This window comes from Phytophthora parasitica (genome assembly GCF_000247585.1).
Source record: "Phytophthora parasitica INRA-310 unplaced genomic scaffold supercont2.16, whole genome shotgun sequence".
NCBI classification, from domain to species: domain Eukaryota; phylum Oomycota; class Peronosporomycetes; order Peronosporales; family Peronosporaceae; genus Phytophthora; species Phytophthora nicotianae.
The window spans coordinates 556,680-574,991 of record NW_008649002.1 but is presented as its reverse complement, the minus strand read 5'-3'; the positions used below and the strand labels follow the sequence as shown (position 1 = coordinate 574,991).

At 50.0% G+C, this 18,312-nt stretch overlaps 8 protein-coding genes across 12 annotated transcripts; 3 read left to right on the top strand and 5 right to left on the bottom strand.

Moving 5' to 3' along the window:
* Positions 1-57: 57 nt before the first annotated feature.
* Positions 58-759, bottom strand: PPTG_08839 (hypothetical protein; the record flags this gene model as incomplete). The annotated part of the gene is made up of 1 exon (XM_008903572.1): positions 58-759. The coding sequence occupies one exon, from the start codon at positions 757-759 to the stop codon at positions 58-60; it is 702 nt and encodes a 233-aa protein (XP_008901820.1).
* Positions 760-3,038: 2,279 nt separating this feature from the next.
* Positions 3,039-4,910, bottom strand: PPTG_08838 (hypothetical protein; the record flags this gene model as incomplete). The annotated part of the gene is made up of 1 exon (XM_008903571.1): positions 3,039-4,910. The coding sequence occupies one exon, from the start codon at positions 4,908-4,910 to the stop codon at positions 3,039-3,041; it is 1,872 nt and encodes a 623-aa protein (XP_008901819.1).
* A 1,493-nt stretch (positions 4,911-6,403) lies between these two features.
* On the bottom strand, positions 6,404-7,988 carry PPTG_08837 (hypothetical protein; the record flags this gene model as incomplete). Its single annotated transcript, XM_008903570.1, has 2 exons — positions 6,404-7,097; positions 7,384-7,988. The coding sequence occupies 2 exons, from the start codon at positions 7,986-7,988 to the stop codon at positions 6,404-6,406; spliced, it is 1,299 nt and encodes a 432-aa protein (XP_008901818.1).
* Positions 7,989-8,074: 86 nt separating this feature from the next.
* Positions 8,075-8,281, top strand: PPTG_22415 (hypothetical protein; the record flags this gene model as incomplete). The annotated part of the gene is made up of 1 exon (XM_008903825.1): positions 8,075-8,281. The coding sequence occupies one exon, from the start codon at positions 8,075-8,077 to the stop codon at positions 8,279-8,281; it is 207 nt and encodes a 68-aa protein (XP_008902073.1).
* A 114-nt stretch (positions 8,282-8,395) lies between these two features.
* On the bottom strand, positions 8,396-11,510 carry PPTG_08836 (hypothetical protein; the record flags this gene model as incomplete). Its single annotated transcript, XM_008903569.1, has 5 exons — positions 8,396-10,152; positions 10,280-10,657; positions 10,743-10,829; positions 10,947-11,163; positions 11,240-11,510. Coding segments are annotated over 5 exons (2,432 nt in total), but the record flags the coding sequence as incomplete, so codon positions are not given.
* Positions 11,180-12,340, top strand: PPTG_22414 (hypothetical protein). Its single transcript, XM_008903824.1, has one exon. It carries the CDS (start codon positions 11,731-11,733, stop codon positions 12,250-12,252), a length of 522 nt encoding a protein of 173 aa, XP_008902072.1. The 5' UTR covers positions 11,180-11,730; the 3' UTR covers positions 12,253-12,340.
* PPTG_08834 (hypothetical protein) lies at positions 12,286-18,107 on the bottom strand. 5 transcript variants are annotated; one of them, XM_008903563.1, is made up of 12 exons: positions 17,979-18,107; positions 17,793-17,875; positions 16,074-17,679; positions 15,896-16,002; positions 15,728-15,829; positions 15,397-15,658; positions 15,270-15,338; positions 14,944-15,202; positions 14,669-14,874; positions 14,242-14,603; positions 13,937-14,174; positions 12,286-13,857 (listed from the first exon to the last, which is right to left on the bottom strand). In XM_008903563.1, exons 1-12 carry the CDS (start codon positions 18,063-18,065, stop codon positions 13,528-13,530), a joined length of 3,711 nt encoding a protein of 1,236 aa, XP_008901811.1. In that variant the 5' UTR covers positions 18,066-18,107; the 3' UTR covers positions 12,286-13,527. The 5 variants fall into 5 exon arrangements, with proteins under 5 accessions (XP_008901811.1, XP_008901814.1, XP_008901812.1 ...); XM_008903566.1 differs by having other exon boundaries at positions 16,074-17,875; XM_008903564.1 differs by having other exon boundaries at positions 13,937-14,603.
* Positions 12,329-14,433, top strand: PPTG_08835 (pantoate-beta-alanine ligase). The gene is made up of 2 exons (XM_008903568.1): positions 12,329-12,598; positions 12,682-14,433. The coding sequence occupies exons 1-2, from the start codon at positions 12,428-12,430 to the stop codon at positions 13,453-13,455; spliced, it is 945 nt and encodes a 314-aa protein (XP_008901816.1). The 5' UTR covers positions 12,329-12,427; the 3' UTR covers positions 13,456-14,433.
* Positions 18,108-18,312: the final 205 nt, after the last annotated feature.

Genomic DNA, 18,312 nt, shown 5'->3' with positions numbered 1-18,312 from the left:
TAGTGCATTGCAGTGAGTCGAAGGGCGCGGTGAGCGGCCCCAATGAGATTAGTTGGCTCACCGGGTTCTTGACTCTTTGTGTTGCACCATTCGGCTTGATAGCCCCATCGAAGCTTTAGCTGACTGACGCGGGTATTCTTCAAAGCAGTCTGACGCCCACCGACCAAGGAGTTTAATCGATAATCTGTCGGCTCCGCCTGCTACAAGCGCGGTGGCACCGCCAATTCGAATTGAGTGAGTCGCGTACGCTCGAGGTGAGACGCCGGCTCGCACTGCTATCCGCTTGAGGGCTTTCGACACTGTTCTCGCGCTGAGATTTCCACATAAATGAGGCTCTGATCGCATCTTGAGGTCTATTCGAGCTTGAATGATGTTGTAGAGACCGAGTAGTGGGCATATCACAGGATCACCGGACGCGTGCATCGTCCGCCAGGCTCCGCGGCCGTACTGGTCGTTCTTGGCACCTTCAAGCCCGATTGTTACTGATGTCGCTAGCGCGTACTTCACTGCCTTGCCGTCCTTATCTGAGAAGTAGGCGTTACTGGCCTTGAGACAGTAGAAGTATCGAGTGGACCCGATCAGTAAGTACTCCGATCTCCGGAGCATAAAGAAGTATCCAATGAGTATGCTACCCCACAACAGGCGCTGCCGCGGTCGGGATACATCGAGAGTGCGGTGCAGTAGACGGAGGAATGGCATAGTAATTGGTTGCTTCTTGCGTTTAGGATCCGAAAGTCGCTTGATACCTTGTAGTAGCATGGTGAGACGGGGGCTACTGGAGATTATCAGGTTCTTGTATCGTCTGTGAAACCACTTAATACTGGCAATCTTCAAGACGATAGTGCTGTGCTTGTTACCGACGCGTTGGCGGTTGGTTCCTCGAGCCCAGCAGTACGTGGCGAAATGTCCAAGTCGGCGAGCCGCGCTTGTTGGTGTGAGCCATCGGGACCATCCCATGTCTCTTGCAAAACGGCACCATTGGTGCCAGTACGCGCGGTACTTGGTATGGGTAGAGACTGCCAGGGAGTGGCGGAGCAGCAATGCTCCCACACGACTGATAGATCGTCGAAAGGAGACTCGATGAGATCCTGTGACCATGAAGCAGACAAGTTAGACCATACTTTCGATATAGTGTCAGTGCCACCCCACGCCCTTGATCCAGCGTCTGCCATGACGTTTAGCTTCCCCGGGATGTGTGATGCCGTGCAAATGAGATTGTACTGGAACTCCGCCAGGGACAATAGACGATTGTACAGTTGGGAAGTCGGGTGCTTACTTGTTCGCCGATTCGCCCACGTCACCGCAGATGTGTTATCGATGTGAAACTGAATGTGCTGCGGTAGTCGGTTGTGTGGATCATACCACGTGGGACCCCAATGCAAGACGGCCAGTACCGCACTGCGTAATTCTCGGATATTGATTGAAAGAGCCTGGGCCTCCGATAGGGAGAACCTTTGACGAAGATATCGCTTATGGGCCGGATCTAGCGCACAGAGGCCTTCGCCACTTGCGTCCATGTACACATGGACCACAGGATCAGATAATTCTGCGAACTGAGACACAGGAATGGAATTGAAACGCTCGGGATGCTGTAGGACGGTCCGAAACCATAACAGATCCTCTCGTGCTTCAGCTGATAGCTTGCGCTGACCAAATCGTGGCATTCGGTTTGCGCTGACTTGGAGCTGCTGAAAGAAAGCTCTGGCGGGGCGTGAACAGCTTGCTACGTGTCGGAGGCTGCCCAGGACTTTGAGAATTGCTGTCTTGGTAAATGACCGAGCGGATAGCATCTCCGTGACCCGTCCAATCGCTTTGCCGATCTTGTCTTCAGGTATAGAGACACAGCCTTCTTCGGTGTCCCATAGAAGCCCCAACGCCTTATTTACGGTTGCCCACTGTGTGAATTTGAGCTCGTTAATGGCTGACGGACCCAATACAGTAGCCACTGCACGCCGTAGTGATATGTTGGCGTCAAAACATCTGCTTCCGACATCAATCTCGATGCACGTGTGGTCATCGCACCATACGTTGCCGGTAAATATTCGAGTCGTTCCGCGTCCGAATTCGTAATAGTGATTGATAAGTTTACCTGCAACAGCGTAGTAGGCTGGTGATCCACACCATCCAAACCCGCATGCGAGATCTATCACGAGAACATCCTCGTAGAGGAAGCTGAACATGTGTACCGCCGTAGCGTTGATTGGTATGTGGCGAAATGCACCCGCCACGTCTCCGAGCATCAACCGCACAAGTGCGGACTTAGCCGACTTCTTGAGCTGGTGAATTCGCCGTGCGATGGCCTTCGGTGGATTGTACGAGATCGGAGGATAATCACTCCGATCTGTGTAATCGTTCACCGAGTCCTCGGGCGGAAACGAATAGTCATTAATGAGACGGGTATCGTTGTTTTGAGCAGCACCTGGCTTGTCGATTACGGCCAGCGGGCTGATGAATATTTCAGGCCACTGATCAAGGAGTTGGGCATCCACAATCAGGTACCGGCCTTCGAGCTGACCCTTACGGAGATGTCGTCTAATGCTACGACTGTGACTTGCGATACTCCGGTGATTCGCTGGTCTGGTCGTTTGAAGGTGTGGTTTTGTTGCAGTCCATCGCGGGTTGACACCGTGACGAACGATTTCGTTCCATGTCGCCACGGTTTCAGCTATATCGGGATGCGAACTCGGTCTTAACTCGTAGAGATCTTTGTTGGGTCTTGGGTCATCGCTCGTTTGCCCACGAAAAATACGGACAGCATCAGCCAGAGATAAATCACCGTGCTTGGACATATCGGACCAAAATCGTACTTGGGTGTAGTCGATATCGTCCGGTGTGGACGCGTTAGTAACAGGATCATTTACACCAAATTTACAGGCCATTGTCTTCCAATGCTGATGGACGGTAGATGTGCTTGCGGCGTGTATCTTGTTGAGCGTATCCATGAAGACATTGTAGCGAGATTGTTTTGCCCGGTACTGCTCCTGACACAGGTGACTAACCGAGGCTGATGTACTTCGTGCTGCCCGAGACTGTTGGCTTCATAAGTCTTTGCACTCTTCCGACAAACCTTTCCAACGTTGTGCAATGACCGTCTTGGTTTCTTCCGTTAAGGATGCTGGTTTGAAGTGAGCACGAGCACAGTCTGTAACGTTGCAGCCGGCTTTCGACACATACCGCAAACACAGTCGGTGTCCGTCGTCACCCTTTGGAAGTGATTCAATGACAGGAAACGGTATTCTCTCCTTGTTGTGCTGACGGGAATCGGCCTTCTTGCCAACACCACTACGGTGTGAGTTATTAGCTGCCGTCGTGATCTTCCAAGACGGATACGCCTCTTTCAGGGCGCTTAACTGCTCGTCGTTGCGGCTGAATTCTTTCCGAACACGAAGTGCTGAACGGATGCCTTTCGTGACCAGACGACTGCGGAACTTACTGAATTTCGTATTGATCCAGTGGGCGAGAAGACGAGCCATAGCTGGATCAATTGGGGCACTATCCGCGTAGGAGATGATGAAATCGCGAGCAGTCCCGATAAATTTCCGCGTGGCCTTGTTGTAAAAGTACTTGGCGAACTTGTAAAAGGAAGACAACGCGCTGGTAAGATCCGCTATTTTAGTTGCTCGCGGCGGTGCTGCCAAGGCATTTCTGGCAGAGAAATCCCACATATTCATCCCTCTTTCGGTCGTTGCCACCTCATCTGCGGTGAGTGCACGCCTAAAATGCATGATCGATAGTCCCACACCGAATCCAAAGCAATACGCACCACGAAGTACGGGAGGGGTGGCAATAAAATCAACATGCTCCGACTGCTGGGCAGACTGGAGAAGCATCTGAGGTTCCTTACCTGCATGTCGAAGCCGCACGATAGCGCTGTGGGCTCTGCGATCCGATGGAGAAGGGTGGAATACCACGCCCTTGCTATTCTTGTCCCAGGCGTAGCTGCTCTCGTCTTGATCTGAACTGCTGCTGTGATCTGAGCCAATGTCTTCGCGGTCAATACGGCGCCGTTTACTCAGTGGTCGGTGCATGTGTTGGACGTCTCGGATGTTCTCGTCCTCCGACGAGCTTGACAACGCCATTTCCTCACTCTCACCCGCACTTTCGTCCATCCTGCGCACCGATTCACCAGCGCCTAAGCCGGCTGGTCGTGAGCTTTGGCTTGACTGGCGATCGGCCGCTCGCGACCGTTTGGCTACTGTAGGTGACGCCGTTTCGTGGGTCACGTATAAGTTTTCTGGTCGCTTCGTACGCGCTGCCGTTTTGTAATCCACGATGTGCTGACGAGTAACCCGGACTAGTTCAAGTGTGGACGGGCGAATGAGTGGTAGTAAATCGCCACCCTTGAAAGGGACAGTTGCTGAATCAACGATTTCTTTTGGAAGCCCGGACCGCCGACGCTGACACGCTGCAATAATCTTATTTTGTTTATCCAGTAGCTCCGTTGGGTTAACCGCCGTAGTGTTGACACCCGCACCAGTTTGGAGAGCGTAATTGAGCACGTCCACCTTGATTATCGTTGTTGCTGTGGTGAGACGGAGCCGAACCGAGTCGTTAGGACATATAACATGTAGCGTTGCTGACTGTTCGGAGGTGTCATATCCAGACACGACTCCGTATGCCCATACGTCAACTCCGTCCGTTGACGTGCGGGGAAATGCAACCGGATGGGCTAACAGTGAGCCCGGCCACAGATCCCGCTCATGGGCTGGCACCACTCGATTTTGAAGCGTCTCCACTGGGACAGACAGTGTGTTACCATCCCCATTTTCCTCTGCATCAGGACCAACCACCTTGACCGTTACGGTTCCGTCGGCAATCGTGACAACCTCTACATATTGAAACTCTGCGAGTTGGCTTATGTGGTTGGGTCCGACAAAGGCAAGATCACCAGGAGAAAGGTTCGCAGTCATGACAGGCACTGAGAGGGGTTGAGGAGGAGAATGGGGAGTTCGACTTTATCGGTGAAGATGAGAAACCGGAGTGAGTGGCTTCTCCTTCGCTACTGCTAGCACTACCGTATCTATATCGGGCACCTTCGTCCTCCTTAACTGAGCTTGATCGCACTTTGCATACTTCTGCTTCCGGAAATAGCAGTATCCACTCACGGATACTGAACCTATCGCCAAACTCTGTAATTTTGCCTTTTTCTTTGGCTGGTGAGATTGAGGCAGCTCGCGAAGAAAGTGATCACCACCACTACAAGGAAAATATTGACGTGCATTGTGGGCGGGGAATTCGGCGGTGGACGGTGGTGGAGTGAAAAGACTCATTTTGGGAGATCTAAACAACTTGGCGAAGAAAAACTAAATTATAAATTGAAGTGAAACGATACTTTGCTCTATTCTAGACCTCTAAAATAGTCTCTAAATCAGAGTTTGTATGACTACTTCGGTTTGCTCTGCTATATAGGGGTCTCGTTTTGGTAACGATGGCGAAATTCTGCGTTTGAGCTCACGACTAAGCGTTGAATTACAAGTGTATAACTCATGATGAAGATAAATGGTGGCCTTCTATTTTGTTTTAACTATTCGTTTTGTATAGTACAAGTGTATAACTCATAATGGACAAGTGTGTCTTGTTAATATTTACCTCCAGTTGGGGGTACTCGATGAATGCAGTGTCACATGGCAACTAAGCATGCCCGATCCTTTCAGAAACAGAGATACCCCGCAAAATGCACTCTGTCGTACACGACGTGCGTCCACTAATGATAATGGCCATGGGCACTCACCATTTGCTTTGTTAAGTATTATCTATTGTGATGAAGTTTTGGTGCCCTCTTTTACAAGCAGTAACTTCATGCAAGAGAGAGCTAGCCCTTTCGAATGTCGCGCCTCCCACTTGACCTTCGGGCCTGAGTGTCTCTTCTCCGGGCCTTCCTCCATTACCTTAACCTCTCCTCACCAATGCTTTTTGCCTCAAGAGCGGAAGACTGGTTGTCAGCGAGGTCCACGAGTCGAAATGGTTATTCCAGCAAAGTATCGAGCTTCTGCTCCACTCTTGCTACTCGATCGTCTAGTGTTCTCACTTCTTCAGACAGTTTGAAAATCGAGCGTTCAATCTGTAAATTCCCATCTGTGTTTTGTTCTTCTACAAACATGTTATTCATCCTCGTCTTCATGTTCGTCGAATTACTCTCCATCTTAGCGTTAACGAGAAATAGACCCACTTGCAGATACTGGAACGTTGCGCACATTTCTTCATGTGTGATTTTCGCAGCAGGAAATAATTCTAACAACGTTGTTGAACTGAGTCTCACAGGCGACTGTGAAACGCCACCTCTGTGTTCTCCTTCAATATGACACAAATATTGTCGCTTTGCCTTCAGCACTCGTAGCAAGAGTGGAGGATATATCTGTCCATCCCAAATAACGTTTTCTCGAGAAAGTTTTCGGACATATTATTATACGTTTTTGAAAAATTCCAACGCTTCCACGTCAGCAATTGAAGGTGTGGAACGCGCTGGGTGGTCTTTTGTAGGGACAAGCCGCGTTCTGCCTTGGCCACGCCAGCATAGAAGTGATCGAATAGCTTCTTTGGAGGGATAGTTTTTGCGAATTCTAGCGATAAGTTGTCTGCTCACCTCCCCATCGTGTCCTTCTTGGGTTATGGTTTGGTAAACTCCAATCACCATCGCCAGCATCATGTTGAGAAGAACGGTATTGATAACAATCATGTAGCTCCAGAAGTAAATACCCGCCCCACGAAAGCTACTGATACTGTTGTAGTCGAACGTTTGAAACAGCATATTCATACAGGATACAATCGAGTTTGATGCCGATGAGAACTGATAAACATGTTTGCCGAAAAGACTATTCCCCGCCAAAGAAAAAGTCATAAAGATGATGATAAAGATCACGATAAAGTCCCGGAACTGACGAAGAGAAGTTGCCACTGTACGAGCGAACACATTTAATCTCGGGTGAAAACGCAATTGTCGAATGACAAACGAACCCAACTGGATGATCGTGATGGCTCCAACCATGCTATATGCGTTGACCCAAATTGCAGCATCATCGAGTGCCTCAATGACTTCGCGTAGAGCAAGGAAAAATTCGTCACTGTTTGAGCAGCTGTCAGCAAGTACTTCGAGTTCACTATCGATACTCGTTGTTAAGATTTTTATTGCCAGTCCAAAGAAAACAGGAATTGCTCCATATTTGATAAACAATACCCCAAATATTCGTGTACATTCCCAAACTTTTCCACGAACTCCTTGATGCCAAACTAAACGTGGTCGAGAGAGAGCTTTTTTTCTTTTCAATATAATACAAGATACATCCGTAATACACAAGGCCGATCCCCACAATAACGATAGACTGTACCATGTGCTGCTCACGATAGTCTGGGACAGATTGGGTTGAAACACTGGGGTTAACCGACCCAGCTTCGCGAAAGTTGACGTCGAGTCGCGTCACAGAAAAAGTGTCAGTGTTGCTGTTATATGTGGCGACAGTCACCCGGAAGAGTTTAGTGTGATAGTTCACCCACGTGTCATTCATTTTCAAGCTTGTGATTGTATTTGCAGCTTCCCTTGAACTCATGTTCAAATCCAAGAAAATAGATGAAGTCCGCGGGTGCTCTGCTGCCAAACAGTATGGATACAATTGAACAAAAGCTTCAGTGGAGTTGCAATCTCTGAATCCTACGGCGGTCTTTTCGAGAATCACACCGCCCAAAATCTGGTTGCTTAGGTCCAGATACCCACGACGCGATAAGGTTTCATTAACATCAGCCGTAAAAAACACTGTGGGAATTAATGTGAACGTAAGCCAGTCGAAAATATCGTCAGCGTTGCCGATGTCACGGAACTGAGTAGAATCGTGGAGTTGTAAATGCTGGTCAGTTGGAGGTGCAAGCGCGTCGGACACAGCAGCAGACTGGTCAAACAGTTGTTGCGTCGGCTTCTCCGATCCGAGCAAAATACTGATGGCAACCAGAAGTCGCAAGCCTGCGAAGATGGTCGAATTGAAGCGAAGCAATAGCATCGTCGAGATCCATCGACAAACAGGGATAGCCTCCCTCGAGCTCGGTATCATTCGCGCATAAATTTGAGCTGTCAGCACTCGCAAGCATGGCCAAGTCCTCCATCCCCTTCGACTCAAAACTCTCGACTTTGATTTCCACAACTGAGTCATTCGTCGTATTTGCTCTTGCAGCAGATCGTCGCACACTCATGTTGTTCTGGCGTTTGGAATCCAAACGATCGGATCGTGCTCCAGAAACTTTTGAAATGGCCTCTCAGGGCTTTCAGCCGCCCACTGGCCATGAACACATGTGAGGTAGTGAGGTATGCTGATTTCAAGTTGGTTCGGGAAGATCTTCAATAATTTACTTCGAAGTAGCATACTCAAAGGACTCTAAATCCGCTGAAACCAAATTCCGCCTCGGTCTTGTGAGTACAATGTACCGTTAGTACAATTTTGTATGAGTTAAACAGTTTAAACATCGAGGATGTTTTCGTTTGGGATGAAGAACTAACTCGGCTGCGCTCGTAAGAGTTTAATCTAGCTTTGTTGACATCTATTGCTTCATGTCTCCCTTATACAATCTATATCCTTCTCCCACTTGGTTGCTTGATCACTTCTAATACTCCTTGTACACTCGTGTCCTCGTCGAATCCACGAACAAAATTCTAAATCTAAAACCCTATGAAGCACGTCTCACTTCAGTCTACGAAGACTGTGAACCGTGAGTCGGTGTAGTAGTCTCTGTCTTCAACTGCGCCAATTCATCGTCACGCGAGGCCACCGTCTGGCGCAGCCGACGGTTCTCGAGCTCCAGTTCTCGGATCTTGCTCATACGCGTCTCCTGTTCCGCCTGAGCGATCTCAAGTCCACGCACAAATTCTCGCAGTAATTCCTTCTGGCTGTACAAATCTCCTTCATCCGTCCTCTGCCAGCGACCAGCACGCTGATCCATCTTGGTTAACTCGTCCAGATATTTATTCTTCAGCATCGAAGTAAGTGATGGACGAGTGGTTGGGTTCGGAGCTTCGATAGCTTCAGGTTGAGGTGGAGTGTCGTGCTGTGCATCCTCTTCATGCTCCGGTTCGTCCTCTTCATCTCCATCGTATTCTTCCTTCGTCTCTGCGACGTCTTCGTCGTTATCTGTGAGATGTCTAGACGACGATGTGGACAGAGGTAGAGTCTTGGTACTAGCACTACCACCACTGCCGATCAGCGTCTTGTTTGAGGTATTGGCGGAGCTGCCAGAGTGGACGAGACGTGGGCGTGCTTGGTCATCGTCTTTGCCTTCCTCTTCAGTCTCAGGCTGGATACTGACAGTGCTGGAACTGTGGACTGGTTCACGACGAAGTAAGGGACGAGTTTCAGTCCTGGACTGCGTTTGAGAAGTTTGCATCTCAGCTTGTCGAGCTGCAAGCTGTCGCGGTGTCGGCTTTCGCTCGGGTTCACTTCGACGCGTAGTCTGGACTGGGTGTGGCATTTCCCACGCTTCAGGAGGTGTAGCCATGGCTGGGAACATGTCGTCGTCTATAGACGCGAGTTCCTCGTCATCAGGTCGCTCCTGGCCTTGCGAGTTCAAAATGACCCTATTGATGTTGTTGATGGCGAACTTGAGCTCCATCTGACGCTCGTTTAGAGTTTGGTTAGAACTGCTGGGCTCTCTTGGTCGTCGACGTATCTGTAAACGCTCCAGTTGCTCCTCTAATTCTCGAATACGGGCTCGGTATTTCCGCAGTAACGCAGACTCGCCCAAGCCTTCGTTCACCACCACTCGGTTGCGTACTCGTCTTGCTCGACTAGCAAACTTCAGCGTGTTGTGGGTCTCCGCCAAACACTCTACAGAGGGCGAAGCAGTGCAGACAATAGCAATTTGTGCTTGGCCACCCAGCGACGGCTGTAGAATCCGAGTGAGCTTGGAATTGCGGTACGGTAAGTGTGTTGTGCTGGGCGTTCTAACTCCACTTGGACTCTTCCTATGACGGTCTCGACTAAGCTTCCAGATGATGTGTCCGAGTGTAAGTAAGCTGCGGTTGATGAACTTGCCCTCTTCTAAAGCCTGTCCTGTGGTGTTAGCGAGCCGAACACTCTCTGAGCCGGCGAGATCGATAATGTTGAGCGTCGCAGAGCGCACTGGCGCCACCTCTCCGCGGTCTCTGCTCTTCCGTTTCGCTTGACTCTCGATGACCTTCAAACGACACACAAGCCAGACAGAAACACGCCACAAAACGTGAGTAAGTGAGTCAGTTCAAAGCGCAGTCCTACTGTAAACTACGCCCCTGTCTGACCGAGGCTGTCCACTAGCACCAACTCACCATTCGGAACACCACGTGAGACCTGGAGGATTGGTCGTTCGACTCAGTCATGGCCATGTGACGGTGCAAGTTGCCCACTTCTACTAGCGAGAGCACGTGCTCTGTGGACAGCACAATCTCCTCTCTTAGGCCTTTGATCACCACGTCTTTAGTTACAAACCCGTCGCGTGCATTCCCGATTGCTGCAGCCGCTCGGTTGTGTACATCATAGATCTTAATGTCCGATTTCGCCCCAGCAGCCAGTAAATCGTGGATTCGTTCGTTGTAAATCTCCAAATACGAAAAGCGTAACAAGAATTCCATACTCGGATGTCGAGCGATGTGGTCGAAAATGTCCTGGACGCCTAGCTGAATGATACCGGGGTCTCCTCGCCCACCCTACAAGGGCAAGTAGTCAGCAAAAAGAGTCGGTTCAAGGTGATTAAAACGGTATCTTCAACTAAGAAAGAACAACATAAAATACCTGCATAGTATACGTCTTGCCAGTGCCGGTTTGTCCGTACAAGAAGACGGATGAGTGGTAGCCTTCAGTAGCTGCCATAATGACATCCTAAACACAATTAAAAAATCGTTAGTGTTGTTTGATAAGGTGGGACGCCCTCATCTTGTACGACAAGATGCAGCCATGTGGAGCTCCTTAATAAGCTCCTTTTTGTTGCATTTGTACCTTGACGGTCTCGTTATAAACGGTTTGGGTTTGTGTCGCTGGGGGGTACAAATAGTCAAACGAATAGGAGGACGGCAACGCGGACGAGTCCCGCAGTGCCGAAGAGCTGGAAGACGCCGTGGACCCACCACTACGTTTCTTCTCCTCCCCGTCGCTCGTGGACACCCGCGACGGGATCTGTGCTGGGAAAATCTGCTGATAAATAGTGTTCTCGTGCCTATTTTAAAGGGTAAAATAGGTCAAATTTTGATGCGGACGAAATAAGGCACGACGGCTATAATTGCGCCACGTACCATGTCCAGGCCGCTTTGCCGCCGGCCTTGAGTTTCTCGGTGCGTGTAAAGGGGCGCAGTCGGACGCACACCTTGATGCGCTTATCGCGCGTGGGGGCGCTGGACGACGCCATGCCGCTGCAGGCGAGGGGGGAGTGCGAATCCGAGACTAAGGCCTCGGGGATTGTTCCGGGCAGCTCGGCGCTGCTACAGACGGCGCAGAGAGCGCGCGCCGCGGCAATGAGGGAGTCCGGCGACGGTACCGTCGTCCCATCCACGTCTTGACCCATCGTGGTGTACTCCACACAAGAGCAAACGAGCCAGCCTTCTTCCGAGTCGTCAAGTGGTGTGCCCGTGTTCCTGCAGTGGGTTTTGGTGATCTATGGGCTCAATAGACTGCTGTAGTTGCACTGCAATTGCCGCTGTTTTCGTTGTGGCATGAGCTCTAGAGCTGGAAGGTTCCCCCCGAGACTTTCGATGTTTGTTGCTACGTTGAGACGCGTTGTGGAGCCATGAGTGACGTGGCCAGCTCCGGCGAGACGACCAACGTGTGTTTGATGGGTTCGTTTTCCAGCGAACTATCAACGACGACTGCGAGGCATTTATTTGCCAACAAGCTGAGCTACATGCACTCGTACTCGAGCCTTGGTGTGAAGACTTTGGACGCACTGACTCGTGTGGAATTTTGCTGCGAGCCGGATACTGCGGCACCTGCGGATTCTGCGGATGTTCGGCCCTGCCTACCGGAACTCGAGTTGCCTCTCAACGTCCGCCTGCTCCAGTCGTTCGCAGACCTGGTCAGACAGGACACGCGAAAGTGGCACATCGAGCTGTGCAGCGATGCAGCAGCAATAAAGCTCATGAGTCATGACGCACCAAAAAACTTGCCGTCTACGAAGAAGAAATTTTTGCTTCCTCTTCACAAACTAGGATGTTCACAAAGGTGCCGTTGCTGCCGGCTTTGGGGCTCGGGGATCCCTTCAACGTGGCGGCGATCTTCCAGTAGGAAGATCAGAGTCAAAGTTGCAGTCTGAAAGGTGCAGAGACGGGGTGAAAGGCCTCACAATCGGACGATGAAGTGGCATTCATGTTCCAAGATCCGTCTGTGATGTTCGTCACACAATTTACGTTTCAAACACAATGTACGTTTCGTACACAACTACATTTTTAAGAAGATAGTGGATAAAGATCACTGCATCATTTCCCTCCATGTTGGCCGCTCGCCGCTTGCTCCCGCGTTCCCAATCCGCATTCCGCAGTCGCTTCTTCGCCTCCAGTAGTATAGGCCAAATGCAGATTCTTGAGACCGTCGATGTCTTTCGCCAGGCGCGGCGTGCACTTCCCCCGAACTCAACACTGGGCCTTGTACCCACCATGGGGGTATGTCAGCTAAGCACCTGGATAATACCCATTTTCTTCCTATTATCTAATGGATAATTACTATTGTTACCTTTTTTTGGCAGGGTCTCCATGAGGGTCACATGTCGTTAGTAAAGCAGGCGCGCAGTTCGTGCGACTTTGTGGCTGCCAGCATCTTCGTGAATCCGGCACAATTCGGTCCAAATGAAGACTATTCCAAGTATCCACGGACATTTGAGAAGGACGTGGCGCTATTGAAGGAGCAAGGTGTGGATCTGGTCTTCTTCCCGTCGGCTGACGAGATGTACTCGCCCTACCACAGTTGCTATGTCGATCCGGAAGGGTTTGACGATCTGGTCGAGGGCCAATGCCGCAAAGGCCACTTCCGTGGCGTCGCTACGGTCGTGACTAAGCTGTTCAACATTGTGCAGCCCACACACGCGTTCTTCGGACAGAAAGATGCGGCCCAAGTCGTGCTGATCAAGCGCATGGTCTCGGATCTGAATATACCGGTACAGATTGAGGTCATGCCTATCGTGCGTGAAGCCGACGGTCTGGCACTGTCGACGCGTAACCAGTACTTGTCGTCTGTGGAGCGCAAGGCGGCCAGTGTACTACACCGTGGGCTTGTGCATGCGCAGGATCTGTTTCAGAAGGCAAAGAAGGATGGTAAGTCGATAGTCGATGCAGTGTCACTGCGTGATGCTGTTCGTGAGGAATACGAGCGGGAACCGCTGGTGACTGCCATCGAGTATGTGTCTGTGGGATCCAAGCAAACGATGCAGGAGATGTCCGCAGTGGATACGGCGGAGGGGGCTATCGTTTCCGTCGCTGTCAAACTCGGCCAGTGCCGCCTGATCGACAACATTGTTCTGTAATCCGACGATACTGTGACCAGACCTAGAAAAACATTTGCAACTAAATATGTTTTCATGTAAGTGATGACAGGGTCAGTTGCTTCGCTTCTTCGCAGTCCACGTCGTGTCTGAGTCCAGCGAGCGCTTGCGACCATTGGTTACTGCTTTTGAGCTTGTCTGGTTCAACATGTCTGCATCCAACTCGCCCCAATCGATGTCGTCAAAATTATCATCAATCACGGCGTGGCTAGCGGTTTTCGAAGACGTCAGTGACGTCTTGCGTTTGGTCTTGTCTTGGAAAAATGGGGACGACTTGGGCGCTGCAGGCGCTTGGACTACCTCGACACCGGAATCCAACACTTCCAGGCTGTCTAACACGTTGCTGGAACGGGATGCTTGCACAGGAGATGGAGTTAGGTTGTTCTATTGAAGCAAAAAAAGCAGTTAGTGGGAAAATTTCAGCAAGCATAGCGGTTGAACGAAAAAGGTTGGAGTGCTGGACCTTTTCGAGGTAGGTCTTGACGATGTCAATGATCGCTGCACCATACTTCTTCACGCGAATGCGTCCGACGCCGTCAATCTCCAGGAGCTCTGCATTCGATACGGGAACCGAATTGGCAATCGAGGCAATACCTCCGGTCGTAAGGATGTGGTAAGGCATGACGTTCTGGCTGTCACACACGCTGGCACGCCAATCCTTTAATATCTGGGCTAGTGTTTCGGCGTGGTCTTCAGGAATTCTGCGGCGCATACGAAGATGATTGACTCAGTGCGTGTATATCTACAACAGAAAGAACAGAGACGCACCTTCTTGAAGAAATGCGCTCAGGGATGAGCGGGTATTCCGTTGTAGTCGCCGAAGGCGGGGCCACCTCCACGACATCGTCATCGTAGCCATCGCTCAGTTCCTCAACCACGTTCTTCGCGCTCGCCTTTTTCTTCTTAATAGTTTTACTAGGTTTCTTCGTCTTTTTGCTTGCAATAGTTTTCTTTTGGGCCTTTTTCTTTGAGGTTTTAGTGCTCTCTTCTGGTGCACTATCGCTGGCAGATGCACGCGACTGGTATTTCGTCTTGCAAACGATACGAACTCGCTCGCCACGCATGAGTCTGTTTGAATTTATTCCAAGCGATAAGAACGTCGTCGTGAAACCCTTCGCATTGCTTTGGTCCTGTAAATGACAGTGGTAAGTGATAAGAAATTGTTTCCCGAAAAGCTTAGAATGGGCGGACTCACCACTTCGCGCAGATACTGCCGAAGAATCATGTGATACAAAATGCGCTCCACTTCACTGCGAGAGTAGCGTCCTTTGCCTCTACCGAATCCTCCGAGTTGTGAGAACTGGTCTTGCTTCCATTCTTTGCCCTTGACTACCATGCCAAGAAATATTTGGGCAATTTGCACCAGCGTCGCCGGATCACCATTCGCTTGTAGGGCTTTTACTACAATAGAGAAGGACGTAATTGTCAGAAGAAAAAAAAATATATCATGGGTTTGTAATTCAGACGTACTCATCTCAGCGAGGGCTACGCAGTCTTCAGTCACGTCAGACTTCTCGAACGAAATACCCAGCACCTTGTTCTTACAGTTATCACACGTTCCGTGGCATTGTTCACTCGAAAAGTGCTCTCCAAAATACTCGAGAAGGGATGTTCGGCGGCATTCAACTTGATTTTCGCAAAATTCAGTCATGCGGCGAAGGTTTTGCAGATGCACATTGCGATGCTGCATATTCTCGCGATCCTTCGTTATCAGCTTGCGTCGTCGAGTCTGATAAACACACGCCTCTGAGTAAGTGCTAACAATAGTAGGGTGAGACCGTTAAGTGTATGCGCACCAGATCCAAGAAGGAATAGTAGAGAATACAGTTCGCCACTTCTCCATCTCGTCCAGCTCGACCTGCTTCCTGTAAAGGAAATGATTCAGCCACCCCACACGTGAAAAGTGATAGCAGAACATTGTACCTGGTAGTAATGCGTCACAGACTGGGGTATGGTGTGATGGATAACGTAGCGGACATCAGGCTTGTTGATTCCCATTCCAAAGGCTACGGTGGCGCAAATCAGCTTGATTTTGCCTTTGCTCCATTCGTGGTGACGATAAGCGCGGTCTGCCGCTTCCAACCCCGCGTGGTAAAACGAAATTTGGCTTGCTTTTCGCGTGTGTTCAAACCCCAAGGCCTTAATCAGTTTTTCTGCTGTTTGCTCGCAATCCTTTTTCGACAAACTATCCGAATACGGCAGAACCAGTTTAGTGGCAACAAAAAACTAATAAGTGACGCTCTCGCAGACATACCAGTAGATAATTCCCGAATCGTCGATGTGTTTTCGAACGAAATCTGCAATTTCAGCCATAAATTTGGAAGTTTTCTTGCGTACATCGTACGTCAAGTTTGGTCTGTCAGACGCATATCGATATCAGAAACTTTTCTCCCCTTCCGGTTACGAATATATGCAAACGTACCGATTAAAACTTGAGCGAGTGATGAACGGATTTTTCAACTTCAGATTCCTGACGATATCTGCTTCGGTTTGTGAATTTGCCGTGGCAGTTAGAGCCATAATCGGAACCTGCTTGTGTAGCATATAAAAAATAATGTCAGGACTGGATACAAAGAGCAAGTTCCAACAAACCAGCGCACAGATGGGAACTTTGTTCGGAGTGTCCCCAGATTCAGATAGTCTTTCCGGAAATCGTGGCCCCACTGACTAATGCAGTGAGCTTCGTCGATCACAAATCGAGCCAGCAAGCCGCGTTTTTCGAGGGACTCGAACAGATTGTTGAGCATGCCGCTTGAGGCAATCTTCTCTGGTGTCACGTACAGCATCTTGATCCTTATTTGATTGGAAAAGAGCTCCGAAATAATAGGCCGTTGTTCGGTAGCGTAGTCTTGGTCACCTTTCAAATTCGCAACACCCACATCCAGTGCCTCAAGCTGTTGAACCTGGTCTTGAATCAGCGAGACCAACGGAGAAATGACGATGGTGACACCGTCATCAATGCATGCAGGTAGCTGAAAGCAGAGACTTTTTCCACCTCCAGTGGGCATTAACACGAACACATCACGCCCACTAAAAGCCTCCATGACTGTGCGCTCCTGATTGGGTCGAAACGAGTTATGGCCGAAAACATCCCGGAGCACTCGCTTCGCGCGCTGCATTTTGGAATTCACACTTGGATCACTAGATACACAAGGCTGTTCAATAGCGCGTGGACGAGTCTGGTGCACTCCACTGTTGCCTCCAGAACTTGACGCTGCGTCCACCCAAGAATGAAATCCGCATGTGTTGCATCGATAATAAAGTCGGTTAGCGTTTGCTCCGTGCTGTACTCGGGCTTCCACGGTTGTCATTCCACAAGAACACATCGGGTTCTTGTTAGAGGAATCGCCTCCACATTGATAGGATTGAGGTGTCTGCACAGCTCGAGGCGGAATCTGTACCGGAGACACATTCCTACTTTGTGGAGAAGCCTTGGTTGTTCCTTTACACTCCCTGTATCGCCTGCTCAGTTCCTCCAGCTCCTGTTCCAGCTCTGAACGACGTTTCTGCATAAACTCCGGTACTTCTCCCTCGAGCGATGCATCGTCACATTCCTCGCGAACTTTGCGGAGATTCTCTCGTGTCTGTTTAATTGACTGACGCAGGTCTTCTGCCAGCATAGCACTCGCAGTCTCCTGGGAGCCATTAGTCTGTGTAGACGGAGGAGACACAAAACTCTCCTTCGACAATGAGGGAACCTGCGGAGCACCACGACGCTTTTGCTGCTGTACTCGCTGATGATTCGCAACCAGAGCATCCACGTCCACGTCGTCAAATAAACTGTCTGTGTCATCATCCATCCCTGTAAACGACGTCTGTTGTACTGCAGATCGTGCAGATATCGTTGTTCTGTTGTTCTGGTATCCTGTATTAGCCCGGGATGGCGACGACGGAGTCGTCCCCGTTAAATCCACAACGTCGCTCGCTGCTGGTGCAGGTTGGAAACCTGCCGCTGACGGTGCATAGTCTGCTCCATTTCTCCCTCTTCCTGCTGAACTATCACCATATTGCCTCGACGTGTCTATAGGAGCTGGAATTGGCGCTGTGTTGATCACTGGAATTGTCCCTAGAGCGATCCTGGGAGTCGGGACTACTTTGAGCTTCGTCGAAGCCTTCGATCTTGCCCGTAAGGCCTGGAACTTTAGCAATGCGTCTCGTCCTCGTTGAATAGTCTCCAAACAGTTTTCTTTATCTGCTGTTCCGTCGCTACTCGACAAGACCACCGATGGGTACAAAATACACATAATCCAGTATAGATTAGGTCTCCTTGCGCCTCCAACGAGCTGAATAGCGCTCTACATGCTCTACATAATACTCACGCTTGCTTCCTGGCCGCGCGACTGTCGAGATATGCTCCGATGACGTGGGAATTGAGACACTGCTGCAACGTGTTCATGGGAGCCTGGGTACATGTTGCCGCGAGGGATTACACAGCACATAAAGACAGTTAGACGATGAGAGAGGTATCGTTGGATAGCGCTGTGTCTTGGGTATATGTAAATTACCTTCTCAGCCCATACAAGCTGCTCCTTGAGGTTGAATTGCGGCGCCGCGTCCGCTCCATCCTCGCCCATCGGCGCTTTCGCGCGCATATTCGAAGTTTCAGTGCGGAATAGGAGTGATGGTACAACCTTTGACCAATAATGACACCTCGATTGAGTGACATATTGTTGAAGTGAATTTGGATTCAAGTTGGATCATCCAACAAAGGAAGGTTGGATAGTTGCGCGCGCAACTGCGCGCATCTTACATGTTCATTCTTCCGTGTATTGAGCCTTCTCAGTGAATTGATCTGACTGAGAAGGCACAAGGCAAATCCGGAGTAGCCAACAAATTCAA

Excerpts from the sequence above, each read along its gene's own strand:
- PPTG_08834 (XM_008903563.1), bottom strand. The coding sequence starts at position 18,065 with ATGCGCGCGAAAGCGCCGATGGGCGAGGATGGAGCGGACGCGGCGCCG. Across the intron at positions 15,830-15,895 it reads ACTCGCTCAAGTTTTAATCG|ACCAAACTTGACGTACGATG; the intron begins GTACGTTTGCAT and ends TGCGTCTGACAG. Across the intron at positions 14,175-14,241 it reads GAGCGCATTTCTTCAAGAAG|AATTCCTGAAGACCACGCCG; the intron begins GTGCGTCTCTGT and ends TATGCGCCGCAG.
- PPTG_22414 (XM_008903824.1), top strand. The coding sequence starts at position 11,731 with ATGAGTGACGTGGCCAGCTCCGGCGAGACGACCAACGTGTGTTTGATG.
- PPTG_08835 (XM_008903568.1), top strand. The coding sequence starts at position 12,428 with ATGTTGGCCGCTCGCCGCTTGCTCCCGCGTTCCCAATCCGCATTCCGC. Across the intron at positions 12,599-12,681 it reads GCCTTGTACCCACCATGGGG|GGTCTCCATGAGGGTCACAT; the intron begins GTATGTCAGCTA and ends TTTTTTTGGCAG.